Raw genomic sequence first — 23285 nt, forward strand, 5'->3', positions numbered from 1 at the left:
TCTTTAAGTAAATGGATTTGGGGTCTCTTCACTGTCCAAATAATCCTCTTCTGGACACTAGTTGGTCAGTGTCTCAAAATGTGCCCCTCCATTCAAAGACTAGATCAAGCATATTAAATAAATATTACCCTCAAAATTCTGCCCATATGAGCAATTTGGAATGTACTGGAAGTCAACATTGTGGATTCTTCTGTCCTCCAAAAAGTCTTTCCCACCCAATACCATTATATGAAATAAATGCAAAAGTGTTAGCATAGTACCTAGCACATAGGGCTCAGTAAAAGTTTATGTCCTTGGGAGTATCATGGGGCACCTGGGTGGCTCAGTCAGTTAAGCATCTACCTTCGGCTCAGGTCATGATCTCAGGGTCCTGGGATCGAGTCCTGCATCGGGCTCCCAGCTTAGTGGAGAGCCTGCTCTCCCTCTCCCTCTGAAGCTCCCCCTGCTTGTGCTCTCTCTCTCTGTCAAATAAATAAAATCTTTAAAATAATTTAAAAAAAGAAGTTTATGTCCTTCCCTCTCCCCATTAAAAAAAAAAATGGGAAAAACCTCCATAAAGTATGCCTGTCTTCATGTTTGCCCCTACCAATCCCGTTCCCTTTGAATTGCTTTCCCAAACTTAATCTTCTTTCCTTTTCTTTATTTATATTGTTAAATAAGGAATTCTCCTTCCCTTCTTGAATATTTAATCTATCTGGAAAAAATATTGAAAGCACAACATTTAGAAAATTTCACTTGGCAAAAAATTGTAAACTTTCTTATCTAGCTTTCTCATTTTTTCTCTTTCTCAAGAACCATACCAAATGCATTTTATTGCTTTCATTCTCCAGATATGTTCCTGACATTATTTTTTCCAAGCTACAGAAATGATTTAGTAGCTTTTATTTTACAGTTTAATCAAGGGGCATGATCCAGAAAAAACAGTCATATTGTTAAAGAGAGAAAAGAAAATTATAACCAACATCCCTCTTGATGAATTTAGATGCAACAATTCTTAAAAACCTACCAAATAGAATCCATATTTATATACTCTAATCAAGACCAAATGAGGTTTATCCCAAGGATGCAAGTTTGCTTTAACATAATTCACCACATTAACAGATTAAAAAATGAAAAACTATATAATCATTTCATAGATGCAGAAAAGGTATTGAACAATACCCAACATTCATTCATGATAAAAACTCTCAGCAAACTAGCAATAAAAGGGAAATTTCTCAACCTGATTAAAGGTATCTATGAAAAAACCTACGGTTAACATCATACTCAAGAGTGAAAGATAAATGCTTTCCTCCTAAGAGAAGGAACGAGACAGTATGTTCATTCTCACCACTTCTCAGCATTGTACTGGAGGTTCTAACTGATAAAATAATAAAATAAAAAAAAATTAGAAAGTCATACAGATTGGAAAGAAAGAAGTGAAATTGTCTTTATTCACAGACTATGTGATTGCTTCTGTAGAGAGCTGGTGAGAATCTTTGAAAAGCTACTAAAAATTAATAAATGAATTTAGCAAGTTTATAAGACACAAAGTCAATATACAAAATTATTTGATTGTATTTTTACATACTGGCAACAAAAATCAGAAATTGAAATACCAGGGGTGCCTGGGTGGCTCGGTTAAGCGTCTGACTCTTGATCTTAGCTCAGGTCTTCATCTCAGGGTTGTGAGTCAAAGCCCTGCATTGGGCTCCATACTGGGTGAAGAGGCTACTTTAAAAAAAGAAAAGAGAAGAAAAAGAAATTGAAATACCATTTATAATAGCATTGGAAATATGTAATTTAGGGATAAAGTTGACAAAAGTGTGCATGATCTGTACACTGAAAAGTACAAAAGATTTCTGCAACAAGTTAAAGAAGACCTAAATAAATGGAGAGATATACCATATCATGGAATGGAAGACTTAATATGGCGAAGATGTTAATTCTTTCCAAATTGATCTATAGATTCAAAGCAGTCCTTATCAAAATCCTAGCAGATGTTTTTAGGTAGAAACTGACAATCTGATTCCAAAATATATATATGAAAATGCAAAAAAACTACAATAGTCAAATACAGTCGATTCTCATTATTCATGATGGTTGTAAGCCTCTGTGAACATTGAACTGCAATTATTAGATCATTGTTCCTAGAAGAAATACAGGGTTAGATTCTTGTGAGCTTCTGGCCACATCGTCAATGAGTACATAGCCTTGTTTTATGTGTGTTCCTATTTAAAGACACATTATTGAGTAAATATTGTTGATTGGTTAATATTGAACTCACAGCCAACAGCACTATTACTCATGCCTGAATGAAGATCATCTAATATACATCTATTCTTCATGAGGCACATCACAGCCTTCTTGCATTTAGGAACACTAGACAGCATTTCACAGTACTCTTGAGGGTCCTTTTAAACAGTGAAATCACCCAACAAAAAGCACAAAAAGCAAAAAAAAAGGCACTAAATAGAATGCAAAAAGGATGCTTGTTTGTAGTATGAGAGCTAAAACAAGAAGGCAAAGCATTGCCTTTTTTTTTTTACCTTAACTGGGAATGTGTGCATGAGGTAACTGAAAATTTTCACCATTCTGTACACATCCACAAATGGCCATGAAAATACTGCAAATATTGATTTGGGTTACAAGTAAATTTTAGAAAGTAGGTGAATGTGCAAATATGGAATCTGCAAATAATGAGATTAATGAAAACTCCAAAAAAAATAAAGCTGGGGGGTTTAGATTATCTGATTTCAAGACTAATTATAAAGCAATAACAATCAAAACAGTGTGTATTGGTGGACATCAATGGACCAGAATATAGTCTAGGAATAGACCCATGCACATATGGTAAACTGATTTTTTAGAAAAGTGCCAAAGCAATTCGTGAGGAAAGAATAATGTCATCAATAAATGGTGCTACAACAATTGGGTTGCCATGTGCAAAAAAATGGACCTTGACCCTCACTTCATACCATATGCAAAAATGAATTCAAAACTAATTTTAAATCTAAATGTAAGAGTGGAAACAATTAAATGTGTATGTGAAAATGTAGGAAAAATTTTTTGATGACCCTGCGTTTGGCAAGAATTTTTTAAAAATAGGATACAGAACACAAAAGAAAACACTCAATAAATTGAACTTCATAAAAATTAGAACATTTGGGGACGCCTGGGTGGCTCAATTGGCTGAGTGTCCGAATCTTGATTTCTGCTCGGGTCCTGATCTTGGAGGTTGGGGAATCGAGCCCCCCACATTGGCTGCGTGCTCAGTGTGGAGTCCGCTTGTCCCTCTTCCTCCCCTTTTGCCTCTCCCTGTGCTCGTGTTTTCTCTCTCTAAAATAAATAAATAAAATCTTTTAAAAAATCAAAACATTTGCACTTCAAAATACACTACTACCAAAATGAAAAGGTGAGCCATAGCCTGGGATAAAATATTTGCAAAACATATATCCAGCAAAGGACCTTAGAATATATAAAGAATTCTTAGAACTCAATAATAGGAAAATAAACAACCCAGGCAAAATGGGCAAAAAATTTGAACAGACACTAAGCCAGAGAAGATATATGGATGGCAAAGGAGCCTGTGAAGAGATGTTCAACATTATTAGTCACTAGAGAAATACAAATTAAAACCACAATGAGATACCACCATACCTCTACTGGATTAGATAAAATTTAAAATATTGACCATAATACATGTTGGCAAAGTTGGCAACAGGTACTATCATTGTTCCTGGCAGGAATGTAAAATGGTTCACCCCCTTTGGAAAACAGATTAGCAGTTTTCTACAAAGTTAAATATGTACCTACCATATGACCCAGCCATTCAATGTATTTAGGTATTTACACCAAAGAAAGTAAAGTTTATGTCCAAACAAAGATTTTTTTTTAAAGATTTAATTTATTTTCATATTTGAAAGAGAGAGGAAGCATGCGAGCAGGGGAAGGAGCAGAGAGAGAGGGAGAGAGAATCTCAGGCAGAGTCCTGAGCCCCGAGGCGGGGCTCCATGTCACAACCCAGAGATCATGACCTGAGCCGAAACCAGATGCTTAACCGACAGAGCCACCTACACGCCCCTATGTCCAAAGAAAGATTTGAACACAAATGTTCACTGCAGCTTTACTTGTAAGAGTTCCAAACTGGAAACAACCCAAGTGTCTATCAATAGGTAAATGGATAACAAATTGTGATATATGCATACAATGTACTACTACGAGGCAATGAAAAGAATGAATTTTTTTTTTGAGATTGAACTATTGACACAAGCAGCAAGCTAGATGAATTTCAAAATAACCATGTTGGATGAAATAAGACAAACAAGAGTACATAGAGTATGATTCCATTTATAGAAAATTTTAGAAAATGACAACTAATCTATGTGACAGAGAGCAGATTCATGGTTGTCTGGGGATGGGGGGAGGGCGGTGGCAGGGAAGCAGGCAGAGGGATTACCATGGGGTGTGAGGAAACTTTGGGAGTTTGGGGATGATAGGGGGTGGTATGTCGACATGCCAAATTTATCAAATTGCATTCTTTAAATATGTGCAGTTTATTGTATGCCATTTGCAACTCAATAAAGCTAATATATATATATAGAGAGAGAGAAAGTCAGAATAAGGTGGTTTTGGAAGGTAAGTAGTACTGAGACAAAGGCTGCAAGATAAGAGATTGAAGAAAGAGTCATGGAACAATCAGGGACGGCATTGTGGAGGAGGGGGTTTTTCTAACAAGTCGAAGAGAATCACAGGGCTTGTTGTCTTTGAGGGTGCTAACTAGGCCAGACTGCTTGTCTGGAACAGTTTGTTTGGGGCATTAGTGGGGGCTGAGGGAAGGAATATAAGCTGGAACAAATTATGGAGCTATTTGATTCTCAAGCTGAGTCCCAGCAGGGATCTTTGGTGGGCAGGGCGGGGGGCGGCTGGACACAGGGTGTCAAAAGTAAAACTACATTTTAGTAAATTGACTTTAGCAGTAATATATACGTGGGATTCAAACTGGTGGACAATGGGTGGAGAAGTACCATCCATCCATTCACTCATTCTTCCAACACTTACTGGTTCTCTCTAGGCACTCTTACAGGGCGGTAGGAGAAAAATGAGTGTTTCTCTTATATGCTTGAGACCCAAGAAACACTCAGATCTTGGTTTCCCTTATGCTCTGCTCCTATGGAGCCGAAGATGCAATCAGTTTACAGTTCTGATCAGCTCAGTCAGTTCAGTACATGCTTTTTTATGCCTACAAAATTAATTAGGAGACCACAGCAATAAACTGCATGCCGGTAAGGAGTTTATGAAATAAGCTGGGAGATGGGGGTGGGGGATGGTAGCAGGTTTTAAAATGACAGCTAGCTTCAGAAAGGAAGCCCGGTTTTGAGGCAAAACTAATGAGTGTGAGAAGGAGCCCACCCAAGTGGTTGGATGCAGCTGGAGATGAGGCATTAGAGTTCAAGGAAAATCCCAGGCTGGATATGCTTGGTGGTAGTAATTGACCCTGAAAAATGGATAAAATCTTGGAGGGAGAGAGGGAGTGTGGAAAGGGAAGGTCAGGGTCGGAGCTTTGGGGCTGCCCACGATGAGAGCAAGGAGCAAGAGTGGAAGGGCGAGCAGGCTGCACCCGCAGGCCTGCAGCTGGTCAAACAACAGCATGGCCCCAGGTGCGCCAGGACGGCTGTGAGCAGAAGTGGAGGCTGCTGAGCAGAGTAAGTGTGGTCACGGAGCTTCCTCTCCACCCCGGCTGCTGGGCCCCGGAATGTGGAGATGGTGACGTGCAGCCTGCTCACCCTCTGGTTCGGCCAGGCTACACGGTTGTTGTTTTTTTTTAAAAAAAGAAGAAAGGAAAAGAAAGGAATCCTGGCTGAGTGGCGTTCTCATGGGAGAACGGACCTGCTGGCGTGTGAGTGGAGAAGTGCGATGTGAAAGAATCACCACCCGTCGCCCTGTCGGTGGGGAAAGTGATTTTGAGGCTCGTGCAGCTTCTTCTCTGCGTTCCTGGTTTCACAAGCACCCAGACAAGCAGCCTCAGCTTTGCAGGGGAGCTGGTTGGAAACGCAAACTCCCAGGTGGGACCCTAGGGATCCCGAATCAGGAACTCTGCGGTGTGACCTAGGAATGTGTGTTTTAACAAGCCCTCCAGGGTTTTCTGATGTAAGCTCAAGCTTGAAAACCACTGACCGAGGCCTTTTAAGTTAGATCTCTCCTTGAGAGACTCCCCTCAGTAGGGAGTTTATATTAAGAACGTGATGATGGCCAGCCGTTTGGAAATTGCAAAGTGTGCTGCAAGAATAGGGCATTATTTGCGCATGCTTGTTTCAATGACCCTCATTTGGTCAGATTTACTTATGTTTTAAGGATTTACGGGGAGGTGGTGGGGGGAGACTTCCCCCTTTCTTTTCCCTTCTCAGAACAAAAATCTTGTGAGTGACTAGGAGAATTGATTGGAAATGAATTCAACAGCTGGGGAGAGAAGGATTCCAGGCACAGCTGGGCTTTGCCCGAAAGGACAGGTTTGTTTTTCTCGGTGACATTGGGTTTGTTTTGTTTCTTCCAGCGTTAGAAGCACAAGGCTGATGACTCACATTTACTGTCAAGAGTCCTTAAGTCCAAACTGCAGCTGCCAAAATAAGATTAGTGCTTTCAGGCACCATGAAGGAAGGGGGATGGTCCCCAAAACGCAGGCTTGGGTTTGTGGAGGCCTGACTCTGCAAGGGCTTTCACATTGGTGCAGGCGGAAACCCCATTGTTCCCCACTTGAGTGAAATCACAGCCCTAATAATACATTTCTCTTCACCCTTGCTGGGATGGATAATTTCTGATTTCTACATCTCAGGCTAAATAACAGCAGGAGCCGTTTAAAAAAAGTGGAGCGTGTCTTTAAAGGTGTTCATTTTGCTTTAACTCCAAAGGACAGATTAAACTGTCCTTGGTGGGAACAGCAGGCAGTATGGCTTGTCTAAAACTCTGAAAAGCCAGTAAAAACCCTTTGATTTTGCCTGGCATGACGTCAGCCACAGCAGCCCCAGGCTTTGTGCCGTGCTCCTCATTCAGTGGAACCAGATGGAGCTTTTCCAAGTTCTCCGGCTGAGGCGCGGCGTCAGGGTTTCGAGATCATAAATGAAGGAAGGCACTTAAATCTAGAATGCATGCGAGCTTCGGGGCAAACACTGGGGATGGATTTGAGCACAACTCTGGGGCTCTGAGTTAGCAAATCCTCACTGATTTCTCTCACCTGGGCAAACTGAGCAGCTGCAGTTAACACCCCTCCCTGTAATTCACAAGAAACGAAAAACAAGTAAATTCTGCTGTCAGCCCTGTGCTAATGATTGCCTTCTGGCAAGGCATTGCTTGAGTTTGGTGAGATCTTTTGTTATAAGATTCAAAATTGTCTACTTTGCTGTATCAGATCAATGCAGCAGAGAATTCACAAACCAAAACTTAGTCAAGGATACGTTGACGTTATTTAAAGAAATCTGAATCTATGTCTGCGTGTGGAGTTTTCACAGGCATCCATAAAGTGACACTATATTGTAATTGTGACGTAGGCACCACTCGGTTGGGGCCCACCTCTCCTCCATGCTGAACTGGGCCTGTACCTCCAAGAACTTTCTTTACCCCAGTCTAAGGAAGAAGGAGGCTAGCATTTGCTGAGTACCTACTGTCTTTCAGGAGCTTTCCTCGTCTCCTTATCTCAATTAGCCCTGCAGTGGTTTCTCCACTTAAATATTCAACTTCTAGGAAAATCAGATCTCATAGAAATCACTTATGTGAGGTCATGCAAGTCAGCTAGCCGAAGCCAGGTCTGGCTCCAACGACGATCTTCTTTTCACTCTGATGGTCTCACTCCCACCTGTCTAAAGACACATAACTGCCCTTTATCTCCTTTCTCCAAGGTTCTATTCCCTTGGTCCTTACTGTTTCACATTACCTCCCTCAAGTCTTTGTATAAAAGAATCTTTTTAGCGAGACCACCTGCTGACCATAGCGTATAAAACAGAAGCTCCCTTCCTTCCACAGTCCCAACTCCCTTTTCCTGCTAATTTTGTTCTGCAGCACTTGTAAGATCTAACTCATAAGATCTAACCGCCTGGGTGGCTCAGGCAGTGAAGCGTCTGCCTTCGGCTCGGGTCATGATCTCAGGGTCCTGCGATGGAGTCCCACACTGGGCTCTCTGCTCAGCGGGGAATCTGCTTCTCCCTCTCCCTCTGCTGCTCCCCCTACTTGTGCTCTCTCTCTCTGTGTGTCAAATAAATAAATAAAATCTTAAAAAAAAAAACCCCAAAACATCTAACATAACCTATGTCTGGCCCCTGTCAGTGGTGTGCTGGTAAATGTTTAACAACCAGATCTCCAGGGGGGGAAAGCCCTGACTTGTAAGGTTTGCGGATCCCTGTGGTATAAATACTTCAGCATGGCCGATTTCACGCCACCCACCTGGCCTTGCTGAATGCGGGGTAGGGCAGAGATTGCACAGTCTGTCATGTGGGTCAGTGGGAGCTGGCCCCCACACACCTCTGGCTCTCCACTTGAGTATCAGCTCCATGGGGCCAGACATCAATTGATAGATTTTTTAAAAATTTATTTTATTCACTGTTGTTTTCCCAGTACTTTGTTTGACAAATGGATGAATGAATGAATTCGGTCATTCAAATATATTTTTAAAAATTGACCATATGCCCCACATCGTGCTGGATATTTGAGCTGGAGTGCTGAGCAAAACAAGCCCTGCCCTCCTACGGGAGGGAAAATAGACACTCAGTGATCGTTGCAAATGAAGTGTTCAGTTACGGTTGTGGTAAGGCAAACGGTGAGGGGGAACATGGCCTCTCACAGAGAGCAGTCAAATAAGAGCCGGCTGAGTACTCCAGGCTGGTGGCGGTCAAGTCCAACCAGCAGATGTCCACTGCACACCTGCTGTGTGAGATGCATGCTATTGTGCAGGTATCCCGAGGAACACCAAGACTGATACTGTCCCTCTCAGAGTTCCCAACCGAGATAAGATTGATGAGGGAGAACTACCTGACAACCCCATGTTTGTGCAGCATGGACGTGGGTTCATTCTCTCATTGCTAAGTCCTTACTGAGCACCTACAACGTGCCAGGCACTGTGCTAGGTACCAGATGTGGAAGAAACAGCAAGACAGCCAGCCCATTAGCTGTCGTGACAATACCAGTGTCTGCAGCTAGGGGCTGGCTCCCAGACGTCACGGAACTCTGAGCCCTCTGCTGGTATGGGAACACTCCTGGAGAGGTACAGAGACTCAGGAAGAATTTTGTTCCCATCACACTCATCCTGCCAGGATCCCATTTCTGCTGGAGGAGAGTATTTTTAGGAGTCTAGGAACATCCCTATTGGGAGACAAGGAGGATGGGCCTTTGTCACTGTACCTTCAGCAGATGAACACTTATGAAGCACCAACTACATGCGCGAGGACAGTGTGCTAGGCTCCGGGAAATCACTGAGTAAGATCAGCCCACATTCCAGGGGGGCAGACAGACATGATCAGGTCTTTCCAGTACCACCGGATAAATGTGTGAGTGCTAGAGTGGAGCCCAGAGGAAGGAGCCTCTGAGCCCAGCCAACCTGGAGAGGTCTTCCTGGAAGGGGTGCCATTTGACGGAAGTCATGAGCCATGAGTGGGGGTCACCAGGTAGAGGAGGCTTGGAAGGATAATGGGAACCCGGAATTCGGTGCTTCTCCCATCCCCCATAGTTTTATTACCCTTCAGTGAAACCCTCCTGGGCTGTGAGAAAAACAAGCACTGTTTTTCAAAAGCATAAGGAATCATCCCAAAATATGTGCATTTGTTTCAAATGGAAGTGACCACTGCCGGAAAAACAACATTGTTTTGTCAGGACCTAGTCTGTATTTATTCCCTAGTCTTTGTTTAATTAAGTTAATCCCTCCATGGTTTCCCTTGGGACAGTGCAGATCCTAGTGGCCATAAATCCCCGACGTTATAAAAACAGTATGAAACTACAACACACACGACACCAGCTGGCACGCTTGCTGTTTGTGGGGCCGGCCTTCTGGAATGCGAGCGATAAGCCTCCTGGTCCTACCACGCTCTGCACCCTCACGTAGTGTCTGCAATTCGCTCAGCCACTTGGAGAGGGAATTGAGGAGAGCAGTCATTCTGAGGTTTGTTTAAAAGAGGAAACCGAGCCTGGCAGTCTCCATTAATAAAGGGGGAGACTGACTCCTGGGCCTGGGCACCTTCCCCTTGGATGATCGCAAGGGCTTTTTATCCAGTTCAACGACTCTCAACACTGCAGTTCTCTGGGGAGCTTTTAACAAACACTGCCGCCTGCATTCCACCCCCAGCCTGTTTGATTTAAGGAGGGGGGCGCCCTGGGCATCAGGGTGTTCAAAAGGTCCGCAGATGGTTCTAATGGGTAGCCAAGCATTTCAATCAGAAATGCTCTTCCTAGAGCTTCACATTACTAACCCTTAGAATACAAGCTGGGTGATGGCAGGAACCCTTTTGTCTCTTTGGTTCATCCCTGTATCCCCAGTACCTGGGGCAAAGGAGGTACTTCATTTATTGAGTAAATGAAGAGTATCCTATGATTCAGATTTTTCTTAGATCTCTGGCTCAGGCTTGTAACTGTAGGTTTTATCACTAATTATTCACTATGATTTTTACATGAGCTGAAGTTTTTTCTGGTTATTGGTGTTTTTCTTCCATCTAAATCCACTGGAAATCTCAGTTGGAGTTCCCACTTGGAAATCTAAGATAATAAATATACTGGTAAGAGATAGAAGAATTTGCATCTATAATTTTCTTCATCTACTTTATTGATTTGGGAGTGAAAATACAGCTTTTAGCACTTGAAAGCCAGAGTCCCTGTTTGTACGATCTTAGACATAAACATTTTTTAATGTAATGGTGCAGATTTTATTTTTAAAAATTATTTAGTGCATTTAATAGAGGTGATGAATTAACCAGCTTTTATCTTTTCATCAATTTAATATTTTGTATTTATCTAAAAGCATAGTAAACAATAAAACTCAATGACACCGGAGATTACATTAAAGTGTAGCCATTGGATTCAGGGATCAATCAAGCTTTCCAGTTAATTGAGTTTTTATCATAGCTTTCATAGTGATAACTTTTAACCAGTGGAAGCTCTTTTTCATATATTTGATCACTTTAATGCTCTTTGGTTTTCTCTAACTTTAATGGTAAAGTCACTGGAAGAGCTCGTTATGAAACCAAGCCATTTTCCTTGCTGAGAAATAATGTCATCACGTCAGCCTGTTTCTTGCAAAGGAGAGACTGAGTCAGTGATGGATTGAAAATGCCTTTAACCTTTTCACCCTCTGATATATTTTTAGTTCCCTTGCGGTGAATGTATTCTGTGAGTTCATTTTCACATTGCATTTGCGTGAAGAGCCAGGGCTCAGCGTATAATAAATACGTGACTCAGAGAGGCCCGCTAAGAACCATATATCCAGTTCTCCCTAGTAATCTTTCTTACCTCTACCTAACCTCCTTTGGCTTCACATTTTCCTCATTTGTTACTGGCATGAAGAAATAGAGCTTAAGGAGGATTTCTAAAGACCGACCTGGTAGACAAATGGAATGAGGAGAAATATCTTCCAAAGGGACAGATGCAGAATTGGGACCTGCCGTGTTTTGGGTGAAGTAGCAGGTCTTCTCACGGTGCTCTCTCAGCTTCCCCTCTGCAAAATGTCCCTGACTGTGCCAGACTGGGATTACAGAGCATCTTCGTTCTTGAGGAACAGGAACGGTACTCGATGCAGACAAGTGCAAATGCTTGCTCGTGATAACATGCGGGAGCCATCAGAATGTTTCAGAGCACTTTCACGAACCTGAGAAAAATACAAAACTGATGCTAATTTGAGATTAGTCAATGCATTTCCTAGAGGTGAATAATTCCAACTTCGAAAGCTATGTTTTTCTTTATACAAAGAAATGCATCAAAATGTCAACAGCGGTTGCCTCTGGATGGTAGGATTACAGTTATTCAATATGTTAAAAGGGATTTTAACAAGTGCTTGTTGCCTGGCCGTGTGCTGAGGGTCATCTCCCTCAGAGCTGGGTTCTAATGGCACAACTCTGCCCCAGTCCAGGATCTGTGTGCGGCGGAGGACCACGGCTGTGAGCAGCTCTGTGTGAATGTTCTGGGCTCCTTTGTCTGCCAGTGCTACAGCGACTTCACACTGGCCGAGGACGGGAAAAGATGTGTGGGTGAGTACTCCCCTCCCTGGTTTAATGGGGAAGGGCAAGTTGAGCAGAGTGTTGGGGGGGGGGGGCCTCCCACGGATCCAGCTGCTCTCCTCTGAGTTTCAACAAAGTGCTCCGTTGCCTGGTCTAGTTGTTGGTCAGAATTTGAACTCTGAAGACTTCGTTGATGGCTGAGGCTAGCGTGTCCTCATTCAAGGTCCTCAGCAAAAGGCAGATTTCTGATCGTCTATGTAAACATGATTGTCCCTTTATATACTGCATCCCTTGAAAAGGACTGGGCGGATTTTCGTCAAATGCGGAGGCAGTTTGGGATGGCCTGACTGCGGTATAGCTCATGTGCTGTTCCTGAGATTCCCTTGCTGGTGGGCGAGGTTGCTGAGTGGCACCTCAAAGATGGAGGCCGCCTTCCTGCTAAGTATGGATCTGCTAGCGATGGGCCCCGAGTGACCACCAGGGATGAGAGCCCAGCTGTCTGCAAGAAGACACCATTGTCAGAGGAAAGGGACCGTTGCCTCAAATGCAAGCCCAGGGAAGAAGTTGTAAGGGCAGTGCTTGGAATTTCAGGCACCCACTTGGGCAACTCCCCCTTCTGTGACCTGGTGGGAGGTAGGGGAGGTGGGGGTGGCATCTGATTTCTTCAGTGAAGGATAATGGTTCTCCCCAGCACCTGGAGAGCACACCAGCAGGTCCCCCATGCCACCTCCCTGTGTGTCTGCAAAGCACCTTAAACTCACACGGTCTTATTCATCCTTCCTCCAACAAACAGTGCGTGGCAAGCAGTAGGTGTTCGATTAACTGAACTCAGTACTTCTAAGGCAAAAAAATCTGGAGGCAAAGGAAGGGAAAGGACTCAACTGACATCAGAGCCAGAAGCTACTGATTCTAAATCCTGCATTTTCTCTCCCATATCCTATTGTTTTCTGGGGGATACGTTGTTATGTCCTGTTCTGTCTTGCTTCCCACAGTGAATGCTTATTATATTGCACACAGAACTTACATTTTCCAGCACACTTTGATTCTTAGATAAGGAAGTGGAAGGAAACAGCAACAAAACAAAAGTATAGGTAGCATCTTCTTCGCAGGTGAGAATCAAGGGGCTTTGTTTGTTTGTTTCTACACATGATGGAATGAAAACTGCCCTCATCAGATGTCCACAAGTGGAATTGGTCTCCTAAGCCTTAGAGGTTTTATTTATTTTTTTCTTCATCTGCTGGTGGTGACAGTGATAGGTAGCAAGTTACCACATCCACCAGCACGGGCAAGAAAAAGCCAACATGCTTCATTCATTTTTATTATACAAGTAATATGCTTTCATTGAGGATAAGGATTAAACAGATGAGCACTGGGTGATTTATGCAACTGATGAATTGTTGAACACTACGTCTGAAACTAATGATGCACTACGTGTTGACTAATAGAATTTAAATTAAAAAAAGGATTAAGCTGGGCGCCTGGGTGGCTCAGTTGGTTAAGCGACTGCCTTCGGCTCAGGTCATGATCCTGGAGTCCCGGGATCGAGTCCCACATCGGGCTCCTTGCTCAGCGGGGAGTCTGCTTCTCCCTCTGACCCTCCCCCCTCTCATGTGCTCTCTCTCTCTCATTCTCCCTCTCTCAAATAAATCTTAAAAAAATAAAAATAAATAAATAAACATGCCTAACTCTTTAAAAAAAAGAGAAAAAAAAGGATTAAGCAGATGAGACAAATCACTATTAATAGTTTGTTGTATTTTCTGCCAGACTTTTCCCCATACACACATCTAATTCAAGGGGCTCCTGGGCAGCTCAGTCGGTTAAACGTCTGACTCTTGATTTTGGCTCAAGTCATGATCTCAGGGTTATGAGATCGAGCCCCTCAGTGCAGAGTCTGCTTGAGATTCTCTGTCTCTCTCTCTCTCTGCCCCTCCCCCCACTCATGCACCTGTCTAAATAAATAAATAAATAAAATCTTTTTAAAAACTTATAAAAATATCTAACTCGAAACATTTTGTTAATGTTGAACAAAATGAGGTCATACTATTTATTTTGTCTAACCTATATTTTTTCCCTTACCAGTAGTTCAGTGGGTAGAAACTTCGGGTGCTGTTGGGTCAGACGGAAATTGGGACATTGGGAATAAGGCCAGTGGATAAGCTTCAGGAAAAAGGGTGAGGGTGTCTGGTTAATTGGGTGAGGGAAGGACCAGGGAGGGTCCAGAGCTTGTGTAGGCAACAAGGAGTAGATGGGGCAGGGGCAGTAGGGGCTGTGGCTGGGGCAGGAGGCCTGCCCTGGGCCTTGGGAAACTAGAGGGTGGTGAGGAACCCAGTTTTCTGAGTGTTGCCAAATAATTGCCTTATCATCCCTGTGTGGTAGAGAACCTTGGTGTCTCTAAGGGTTTTGCTGTAACTTTTGGGGTTTGACATTTGTTGAAGAGCAACAAGCATGAGGATAGAAGCTACGCTTGCCAGGGAGCTGTTGTGGGCTGTGTTCACTAAAGATGGGCTTTTCTTGGGGCACCTGGGTGGCTCAGTCGTTAAGTGTCGGCCTTCGGCTCAGGTCATGATCCCAGGGTCCTGGGATCGAGTCCCACATCGGGCTCCCTGCTCCTTGGGGAGCCTGCTTCTCCCTCTGCCTCTGCCTCTGCCTCTCTCTCTCTGTCTATCATGAATAAAAAAATAAAACCTTAAAAAATAAAAAAAAGATGGGCATTTCTCTTGCTGCTGCTATCAGCATGCAAGAATGTCTGCCTTTCCTCAGAGGGGTTGTCGAGGCAGAAGAATGGGAAAATGGGAGAGACTGTGTGACCCAGGCCTCATCCATCATGTTCCTGTCATCATCATCCTCAACCAAGCACCTGACCTGTTGGAGGCCAGGAGTGAGATGATTAAGCGGTGGTGGACCTTTGTTGCCAGTTGCCTTGGTTAGGGAGATTGAGCACATCTCCAGAAGGTCAAGTGCTGCTTGATGGGGCTATGCTGAGGGCAGAGCCAGTGGTGGAAGTAAGAGAGGCTACAGAAGGTCAGAGAAGAGGGTCATTCTGATGGCCAGGGTGGGGAAAATCTGGGAAAGGAAGGAAGGGTAGCCATTGGACAAGTGTCCAAGGCAAGGGGAGACATGAAGGGCAGTAATGGTATGGACGGGGCAGCGTTCTCAAAGTTCAAAGCCTGTGTTGGGAGAGGCAGGCCTTGCTGTTGGGCGCGGGTAGGTGAGGGGGAAACCATTACAGGATGCTGGACTGAAAGCTAAGCAGGCAATCTAACCTGAAGACAGCAGTCTGAAGGGGCTTGTCAAAGATGGAGACTCCGGCTGTCAGACTTAAATAGGAAATTTAGAGAAGCAAAGGCTGCTAGGGACTCTGGAAGCATTCCTTCAGCAACTGGTCTGGATGGCCTGTATATAGATGGGAACATAAAGAATATGGGGACCATAAATCCCAGTTAATCCAGCATGATCCCAGTTTATGCCTGTTGGCTCAGTTCTCAACAGCCCTCCCTTTCACTTTCAAAGGGGTTCTATTCTGGGTTGATAAATTATAGGATCACCCTAGTTAAGGCCAGCCTGGCTTAAACAGTGGAAGAGACCAACTCTGTTGAAGTAGAGAGTTCCTGAAGGTGTGAAGTAGAAGATGAAATTGAAGAGACCAGCTGGAAACCTAGTGTTCAGGGCTTTGAAAATCAGGCTGAAGAGTCTGGAAGAGAGACACTGAAGGGTTTCTAATTGGGAGTGACAGATGCAAAGCCTCATTTTAGGAAACTTAATCTCGTGGTGAACTGCAGGATGGATTCTAGAAGGAAGATGGTGAGGGATGGAAGGACCAGTTAGGAGACTCTGGCAGTCCTCAAGGAGAGGTGACAAGAGCCAGAGTTTGAGTGACAACTGAAGAGATGGAGAGGGAAGGAGTAAGGGATGAAGAGGTGCTGTAAATAAAGGGGAGGAGGAAAAGTCAGAAGTCGCTCCTGAGTTGGAGCTTCCATGACACTGACATATCATGAGTAGTTTTAGAGAAGGTGAGTTTGAAGTTGAGGTGGGACCCTGACAAGGACGCGTCAGGAGGGAGGAGAAAAGAGCACCCCACGATGAGGGGAGGTTAGAACCAACAATGCAGCCAGGAAGCAGCAGAGCGTGTTCCTTTCTAAATTTTAATTTCCATTTAGTTTTCACTTTAAATGCATATTTGTGTGTGTGTTTGTTTTGACCTTCAGTACAGTAAGACCTGGGCTCCAATCCCAGTTCTGCTGCTCACTGATCATGGGTCATTTAATTTCTGAGCCTCCATTTTCTCATCCATATTGTAGAGTAATAATACCTATGTCATAAAGTGTTGTAGGATTAAATAAGATAACGAGTCAAGTTTCTGATACATGCAAGGCCATTATTATCATTATTACAGTGTATATCATCATCATCATCATCATCCTGGCTATCCCGAAGTATGGAGTGAGGAGAGAGTGAAGGCCTGAGCCTTGCTGGCCTGAGCCACATGTAGGGAGCAGGAGAGACAAGTGGGGTGGGAAAAATATCTGTGAAGGAACAGCCTAAGGTGGGGACGGGGGTGGGGGGAGGTGGGCAAAAGAATCAGAAGTCATGGAATATGATGGGAAAGAGAATTTCTAGCCCAGGTCAATATTAATGTCATGCTCCAGCGAGGCCAAAGGGAACAGAACTTAGAGAAAAAGCCATTGAGTTGAGTCACTGATTCATCTCAGCAAATATTTCCAAACTCTCTGCCAGGCACTCTGCTGGCCATTAAGGACACAAAGATGAACGGAAGCCCACGGATAATGATCAAGAGGGGTGGAACAGAGGGCAGATTTCAGGGAGAGGGAGAGGTGGTGAGACATTGGGGACAGCACATCTAAATTATTCATTTAGAGATGTGTGGTAGAAATTCATTACATCCAGCTACAGGGGATTGGATGCAGTGGGTTTTCGGTTTCAGCACCTTCAAAGCTGTGGTTCTAGCTCTTTGACTCATCCCAGAATTATGACCGTGACCTGCATGAAAATTCAATTCTTAGCCAGACTCAGGACTTTTCAAGACAGCGTTTCTATTTTTGAGTTAGAGGAACATTAAATTCTAGTGTTGGAGTCCCATTTCCCTAACTGCTCATTTCACTCTGGACAGTACTGAATTTATTTCCACATTCAGGTGATCGAGAGTGGATTCCCAACCTAGGTCCTCCTTTTGCTTTAATTGAGTTCCCTCTATTTGTAATCCATCAGCTGCCTCTAAAGCTGTGTTAATTTCCACCCAACACTGCATTTTTCAAAGACTATTTTTCTCTATCTTTAAGGGTCACTTTTCTGCTGTACTTGTTCATCTGGTGTTTACCAACTGCTCTGTCTTTGGGGTAACTTTGGTCCTGTTTGCATCTTATCTGCCTAAGCATATTGTAAACCCTTGGGGACAGAAGCCAATGGTAGTACTTTTCATCTTTCACAGAGCAGACTTGCATGCAGTATGTTTCAATACATTGACTGAGGCTGAGTAATTGATCACAATCTCAAGCAGTCATGTATTTAAAAAAAAAAAACCTTGTTCCCTTGATTGCTTTTTAAATTACAAAATCAATTTTTGCATATTAAAGAAATTGTCAGAATATAGATGTGTATAAGGTCAAAACTTGAAAGCCATTCCTCTTCAGTTTCACTTCCTGGAAGTAATCACTGCTAAAAGCTTGGCTTCTCCTTTCTGCCTTTCTTCTAAGATGTCTTATGTATAGTATTTGCTTGTCCTTACCATCCAGGGTTTAACACAATGCCTGATGTATAGTAATTACTCAATAAATGGTTGTGGAACAAGTGAATGGCATTAAGGTATTTCTTAACCCCCAAATTCAATTTTATCTGAATAAAGACGCAGGGTGATAAAAACTTAATCTACATTTATTGAATATTACTAAGTCCTAACGCCTGTTTGAAATACTTCATGTATAATTGCAACAACCCTATGAGGTAGATACTATTGTTATCACATTTTATAAGTCTCTTCATCTTTCTCTGTTTCAATGAATTTATCTGTAAATTGAGGATAACAATAATACATACCTCAAAGGATTGTTGTGAGGGTTCAATGAGTTGATATATGTAGGGCATTTGCTAATATTACTATCATATTGTCTGATACATGGGCAACTGATAAACATTAGCTGAATCTGAATTTCTATATCCTTTTTTTTTTTTTTTTTTTTTTTAAAGATTTTTTATTTATTTATTTGAGACAGAGAGAATGAGAGACAGAGAGCATGAGAGGGAGGAGGGTCAGAGGGAGAAGCAGACTCCCCGCCGAGCAGGGAGCCCGATGTGGGACTCGATCCCGGGACTCCAGGATCATGACCTGAGCCGAAGGCAGTCGCCTAACCAACTGAGCCACCCAGGCGCCCCCCTATATCCTTTTTATTTAAATAATTAATTAATTTATTTGAGTGTGAGGGAGGGGAAGTGCAGAGAGGGAGGGACAGGGAGAGAGAGAATCTCAAGCACACTCCGTGCTGAGCGTGAGCCCAATGTGGGGCTTGATCTCACGACCCTGAGATCATGATCTGAGCTGAATCCGAGAATCAGATGCTTAACCGACTGAGCCACCCAGGCACCCCTGAATTTCTATAGCCTTTGTGAATTTTTGTCTTCTTATGAATGCTTGCATTTAATAGCACGTCAGATATATGCTACATTTACAAAATCATATTGAGGCCCATAGTCAGAACGATGGCGGCACATAGCATGGGGATTTAGCATGGCGTTACTGCTTCCTTCAGAGCTTTTCCCCTCGATTCTCCTCTATCAATGACCTTCAGTGAGGAGGGGGTGGTTGATAATTAAGTTGGGGAAAAGGGATGGGAGGATCCATTTTTATACTGAAAGGTCAGCTTTTTAGTTCATTAGCTAACCACCCATGTTTGAAGCATGACCTCCCCCAATTCAAAGATGTTAAGTATTAGATTTCTCCCTGTACTGGTTTGCTAGGGCCATAGCAAAACCACAGAGTGAGTGGCTTTAACATTACAGCTTTATTTCCTCCCAGTTCTGGAAGCCAGGACTCCAAGGTCAAGGTGTCAGCAGGTTGGTTTCTTCTGAGGTTTCTCTCCTTGACTTGCAGAAGGCCTGCCTCTGCGTATGGTCTTTCTTCTGCGTACACACATCCCTGGTGCTTCTGTGCGTGTCCAGATTTCCTCGTCTTATAAGTTAGCCAATGGTAGTTAGACTAGATTAGGGTCCACCCCAATGGCCTCATCCTCATCAAATCACTTCTTTAAAGGTCCTACCTCCAAACACAGTCACATTCTGACTGGGTTTAGGACTTAAACATATGAACTTAGGGTGGGGAAGACCATTCAGCCCAGAACACTTCCTATTGTTATTAAAATCAATAAGAAACTCTCTGAGTTTCAGACTCCTGCATGTAGAAATCCAACTGTGCTCTCAGAGGTTTTGACTCTGACTCTACGTGTGTGTCTTCTGTATGCTCAGCAAGTCAGCTGCTTCTACCATTTCTCTCATGATGAATTTGGTTTTTCTTACTCTGTCATCAGCAAACTTTAAAATCCAAATGCTTCTCTTTGAAATATCCTATTTCTACTGATGCCATCCCCTTGCAGACTGATGCTGGCTGAGAAAACTTTGGACTATGACCAGGTTGTAAATCAGAGACCATCGATCTTAAGCTTCATTACCTTGTACCAAAGTATCGTTTATCCTTGGACACAGCTGGGTGATTTTTCACCTATTAGGCAGAGACTGAACGCAGTGAGACCGGCTTCTAACCCTGAGGTTTTAACACTTTGTGATCTGGTGGGCCGAATTCCTACAGCCAGGGAATTACCCTTTCTGCTCGTAAAGGAGAGCATATAGATATGTCAGGCAAAACAACTGAGAAAGGATTTTATTGAAGGAGATGAAGACTTGGAACACAACAGGAGCATCTCTGAGTTACACACATGGAGCACCTCCATACATCTGCTCCCTAAACTTGGCCTCTCTTTTCACAAGTACAGTTTTGCAACCAGGGAAGTTATGCAAAGAACCCAAAGCATGTGGCAAAGGGTGTCAGAGTTGAATGGACTGGAATTCTCTTGGTCTTAAAAATCTTTTAGGTTCACAGGCTTGAAGTGGGCTCCTCCACATCTAATGTCATACTCCTGGCCTCCTCTGCTGTCCCCAGCAGCCTGGCAGCAAGCCAGTGAGTGGCCCTCAAGTCAAGGGGAGATTGGACACCTTGGGGTTTTACAGGCCAGGGTCTTGAGGCCCAGGAATGCTTGAATCCCACCTTGCCAACCTCTCCTCTCCCCTTCATTTCCCCAGATTGCTGAGCACACAAAAAACAAAACCAGCAAGAGAATCAAAGTCCGGGAGAAACCTTCTTACCCCGTGAGCTTGGGCCTATGGTTGGCCGATTGATGGAAAGTGTCTTTGAGAGAGTGGAATCATAAAAAAACCACATATCCAAACCTATCTTAACCTTTTCGTTTTTACTTAAAACACCTAAACATATTTTAATAAAAATTACCTTTAATTACACTTTTGAAAAGTACTAATTTTATTTTTTAAATCTATGATTAAAAATTTTTTTTCTGGCATAGATCATACCCATAATGTACTGTCCATGATTTTCAATTTTGGTTTCTTGAAATTGGAGCAAGAATTTGAAGAATTCTGTAAAGCAGACTAAGGGCAGAATCCTTGTAAATTTTTATGAAAATTTCCCCACTCTTTTACATGTTTTATCCATGTCTGGTTCCACAGCAGTTTTGGTTAACAAATTGCTTTAATTAGGTCTTTCCAAAGCTTTCAATTTAGTTTTGTTTTTTTTAAAAAAACTCAATTTGTTTTAATGCCTATATTTAATTGGTTTTCTTACTGTTTATAATTAAGTACAATAACATGCATAAATGGCATATATAGCTTTGGGAACAAAACCAATTTTGACTCTTTTTGGCAGTGGTCCTCAAATTTTAACATGCATCAGAAGCATCTGGAGGGCTTGTTAAAACACACATTCTTGGGCCCTACACCCAGCTTCTGATTCACTAAGTCTATAGTGGGGCCCGGGAATTTGCATGACTAACACGTTCTCAAGGGATGATTGTTGCAGCTGGTTCCCCACCACGTTTTGAGAACCAATGCTTTATAAGCATGCAGTCAGGCGATAGGGAAAGTACACAGGTGTTCTGGGGCACAGGTGTTCCACCACAGCTGCTTTATAAGCATGCAACCCAGCCACAGCTGTTCAGAAGAACAGGTGTTCCAGAAGTCTGTCTCCCCCACCCACCCCTGTGCCACGCCATCCTGCTTTCAGCCTCCACCGTTCCTCACTGGGATGATTGTAGCCTTCTAACTGGTTTACTACTGTCATACTTGCTGTCTGTGGTCTGTTCTCCATTCCCGTGTTCAGAACCTTCCAGTGACTCCCTGCTCACTCAGAGTAAAAACCAAAGTCATTGCTGGCCTCAGTGCCTCCTGATGCGCACTCATCCTCACCTCCCACCCGGCTCTGGGCATCAGGTCCCATAGTATGCTCTGGGCATCAGGTCCCATATTTTCAGAGGGAATGAAAAGCATTTACTGATCAGGCATTGGTTAAGTGGAGGTCAGTTAAAAGAGCTTCCTCTGTACAACTCTATTAACTGCCTGATCCAACACTGAGTGTTCTAGAGCATTATGGAAAAATGCAAGTTTGGAGTATAGGGCTTAGATTTTAGGCCTAAGCAAAACTTGCAACCAGTCCGCACTCTAATAAGGGGCCAGCATACTCAGGTGTCTCTCTGAGGGACAGAGCTGGCTGGGCTCAGAAATTATACTCGTTGCTGTGTAAGAGGAAGTTTCAAGAGAGAGGGAGAATCTGAGTTTCTGACTTCAGGTATAGACAGCGGCCCACTCATTGTGATAATGTCAAAACCAGTGCATGGTTTTGGTTTTCAAATCACACATGTGTATTAATTGTGGATCCCATTTCCTTTTTATTATTTCCAAGCTTTTGATATTGGAGTATCCTAAAATGTTACAGAGGGAAATGGTTTCTTAAAATTAATTAATTTGTTTATTTGGGAAAGAGGGGAGGAGGGGCAGAGGGAGAGAGAAAGAGAAACTTAAGCAGACTCTTCACTGAGTGGCTAGATGTGGGACTTGATCTCACGACCCTGAGAACACAACCTGAGCCAAAACCAAGAATCAGATGCTTACCTGACTGAGCCACCCAGGCCCCAAGGGAAATGTTTTTAAAAGGAAAAATAAATCATCCATAATTCTACCACCTTAACACTGCAAGAATTTTCATTTCTAATTTCCAGGCTTTAGGCATGCCTAGGAGCTCTATTTTACCTGGGTGTAATCCCTGTAAATATTCAATTTTGAGATCTACTTTTACCACCAAATTTTATCTGTCTTCCTATTTACAATTACGTTAGGATGAGAATGTTGATAACTGTCAAATGCCCCAAGTAGAACTCTCGATCTTCTCCCACAAACTCACTGTGCCTCCCCCATCAGATGACAGCAACTCCATCCTCACGCCAGATCCCCCAAGTCAGCCTTCCTCCCTCTCTTTTTCTCCTGCCCACCTCTATTCCAGCAGGACCCCCACGGTCCCCACCTCAACTTATACCTGGTGCATTAGCTTCCTAGGGCCGCCATCACAAAAGACCATAAACTGGGTGACTTAACTCAACAGAAAGGTATTGCCTCCTAGTTCTGCAGCTAGAAGCCTGGGGCTGAGGTGCTGGCGGGGCCGTGCTCCCACTGGAACTTGTAGGGAAGAAGCCTTCCTTGGTTCTGGCAGTGACTGTCGAGCCTTGGTTTCCTCAGCCTGTGGCCACATCACTCCAGCTGCTGACCCCACATGGCGTTCTCCCTGTGTGTCCGCGTCTTCACGGGGCATTCTCCTCTCCCTATAAGGACACCAGCCATATTGGGTTAGGGCCCACCCATAGGACCTCATTGTCGCTCCATTGTATCAGCAAAGACCCTGTTTCCAAATAAGATCACATTCACAAGTACCGGGGAGAGGACTTCAACATAATCTTTTTGGGGAATACCTTTAGCCCAGAACACCCAGAACACTGCTCCTCTGTCTCCTCCACCCACCCCTGTGCCACGCCATCCTGCTTTCAGCCTCCACCGTTC

General features: G+C 43.4%; 1 protein-coding gene across 3 annotated transcripts in view; it reads left to right on the forward strand.

Moving 5' to 3' along the window:
* The window catches only part of MATN2 (matrilin 2), a 116608-nt gene that overhangs the window by 41506 nt on the left and 51817 nt on the right, over nt 1–23285 (forward strand). For all 3 annotated transcript variants that reach the window (XM_021688685.1, XM_021688686.1, XM_044914654.1), the window contains exon 4: nt 12072–12194. In XM_021688685.1, the coding sequence (XP_021544360.1) occupies nt 12072–12194 (123 nt within the window). The remainder of the gene's footprint in view (nt 1–12071; nt 12195–23285) is intronic.

This window comes from Neomonachus schauinslandi, chromosome 4 (genome assembly GCF_002201575.2).
Source record: "Neomonachus schauinslandi chromosome 4, ASM220157v2, whole genome shotgun sequence".
Classification (NCBI taxonomy): domain Eukaryota; kingdom Metazoa; phylum Chordata; class Mammalia; order Carnivora; family Phocidae; genus Neomonachus; species Neomonachus schauinslandi.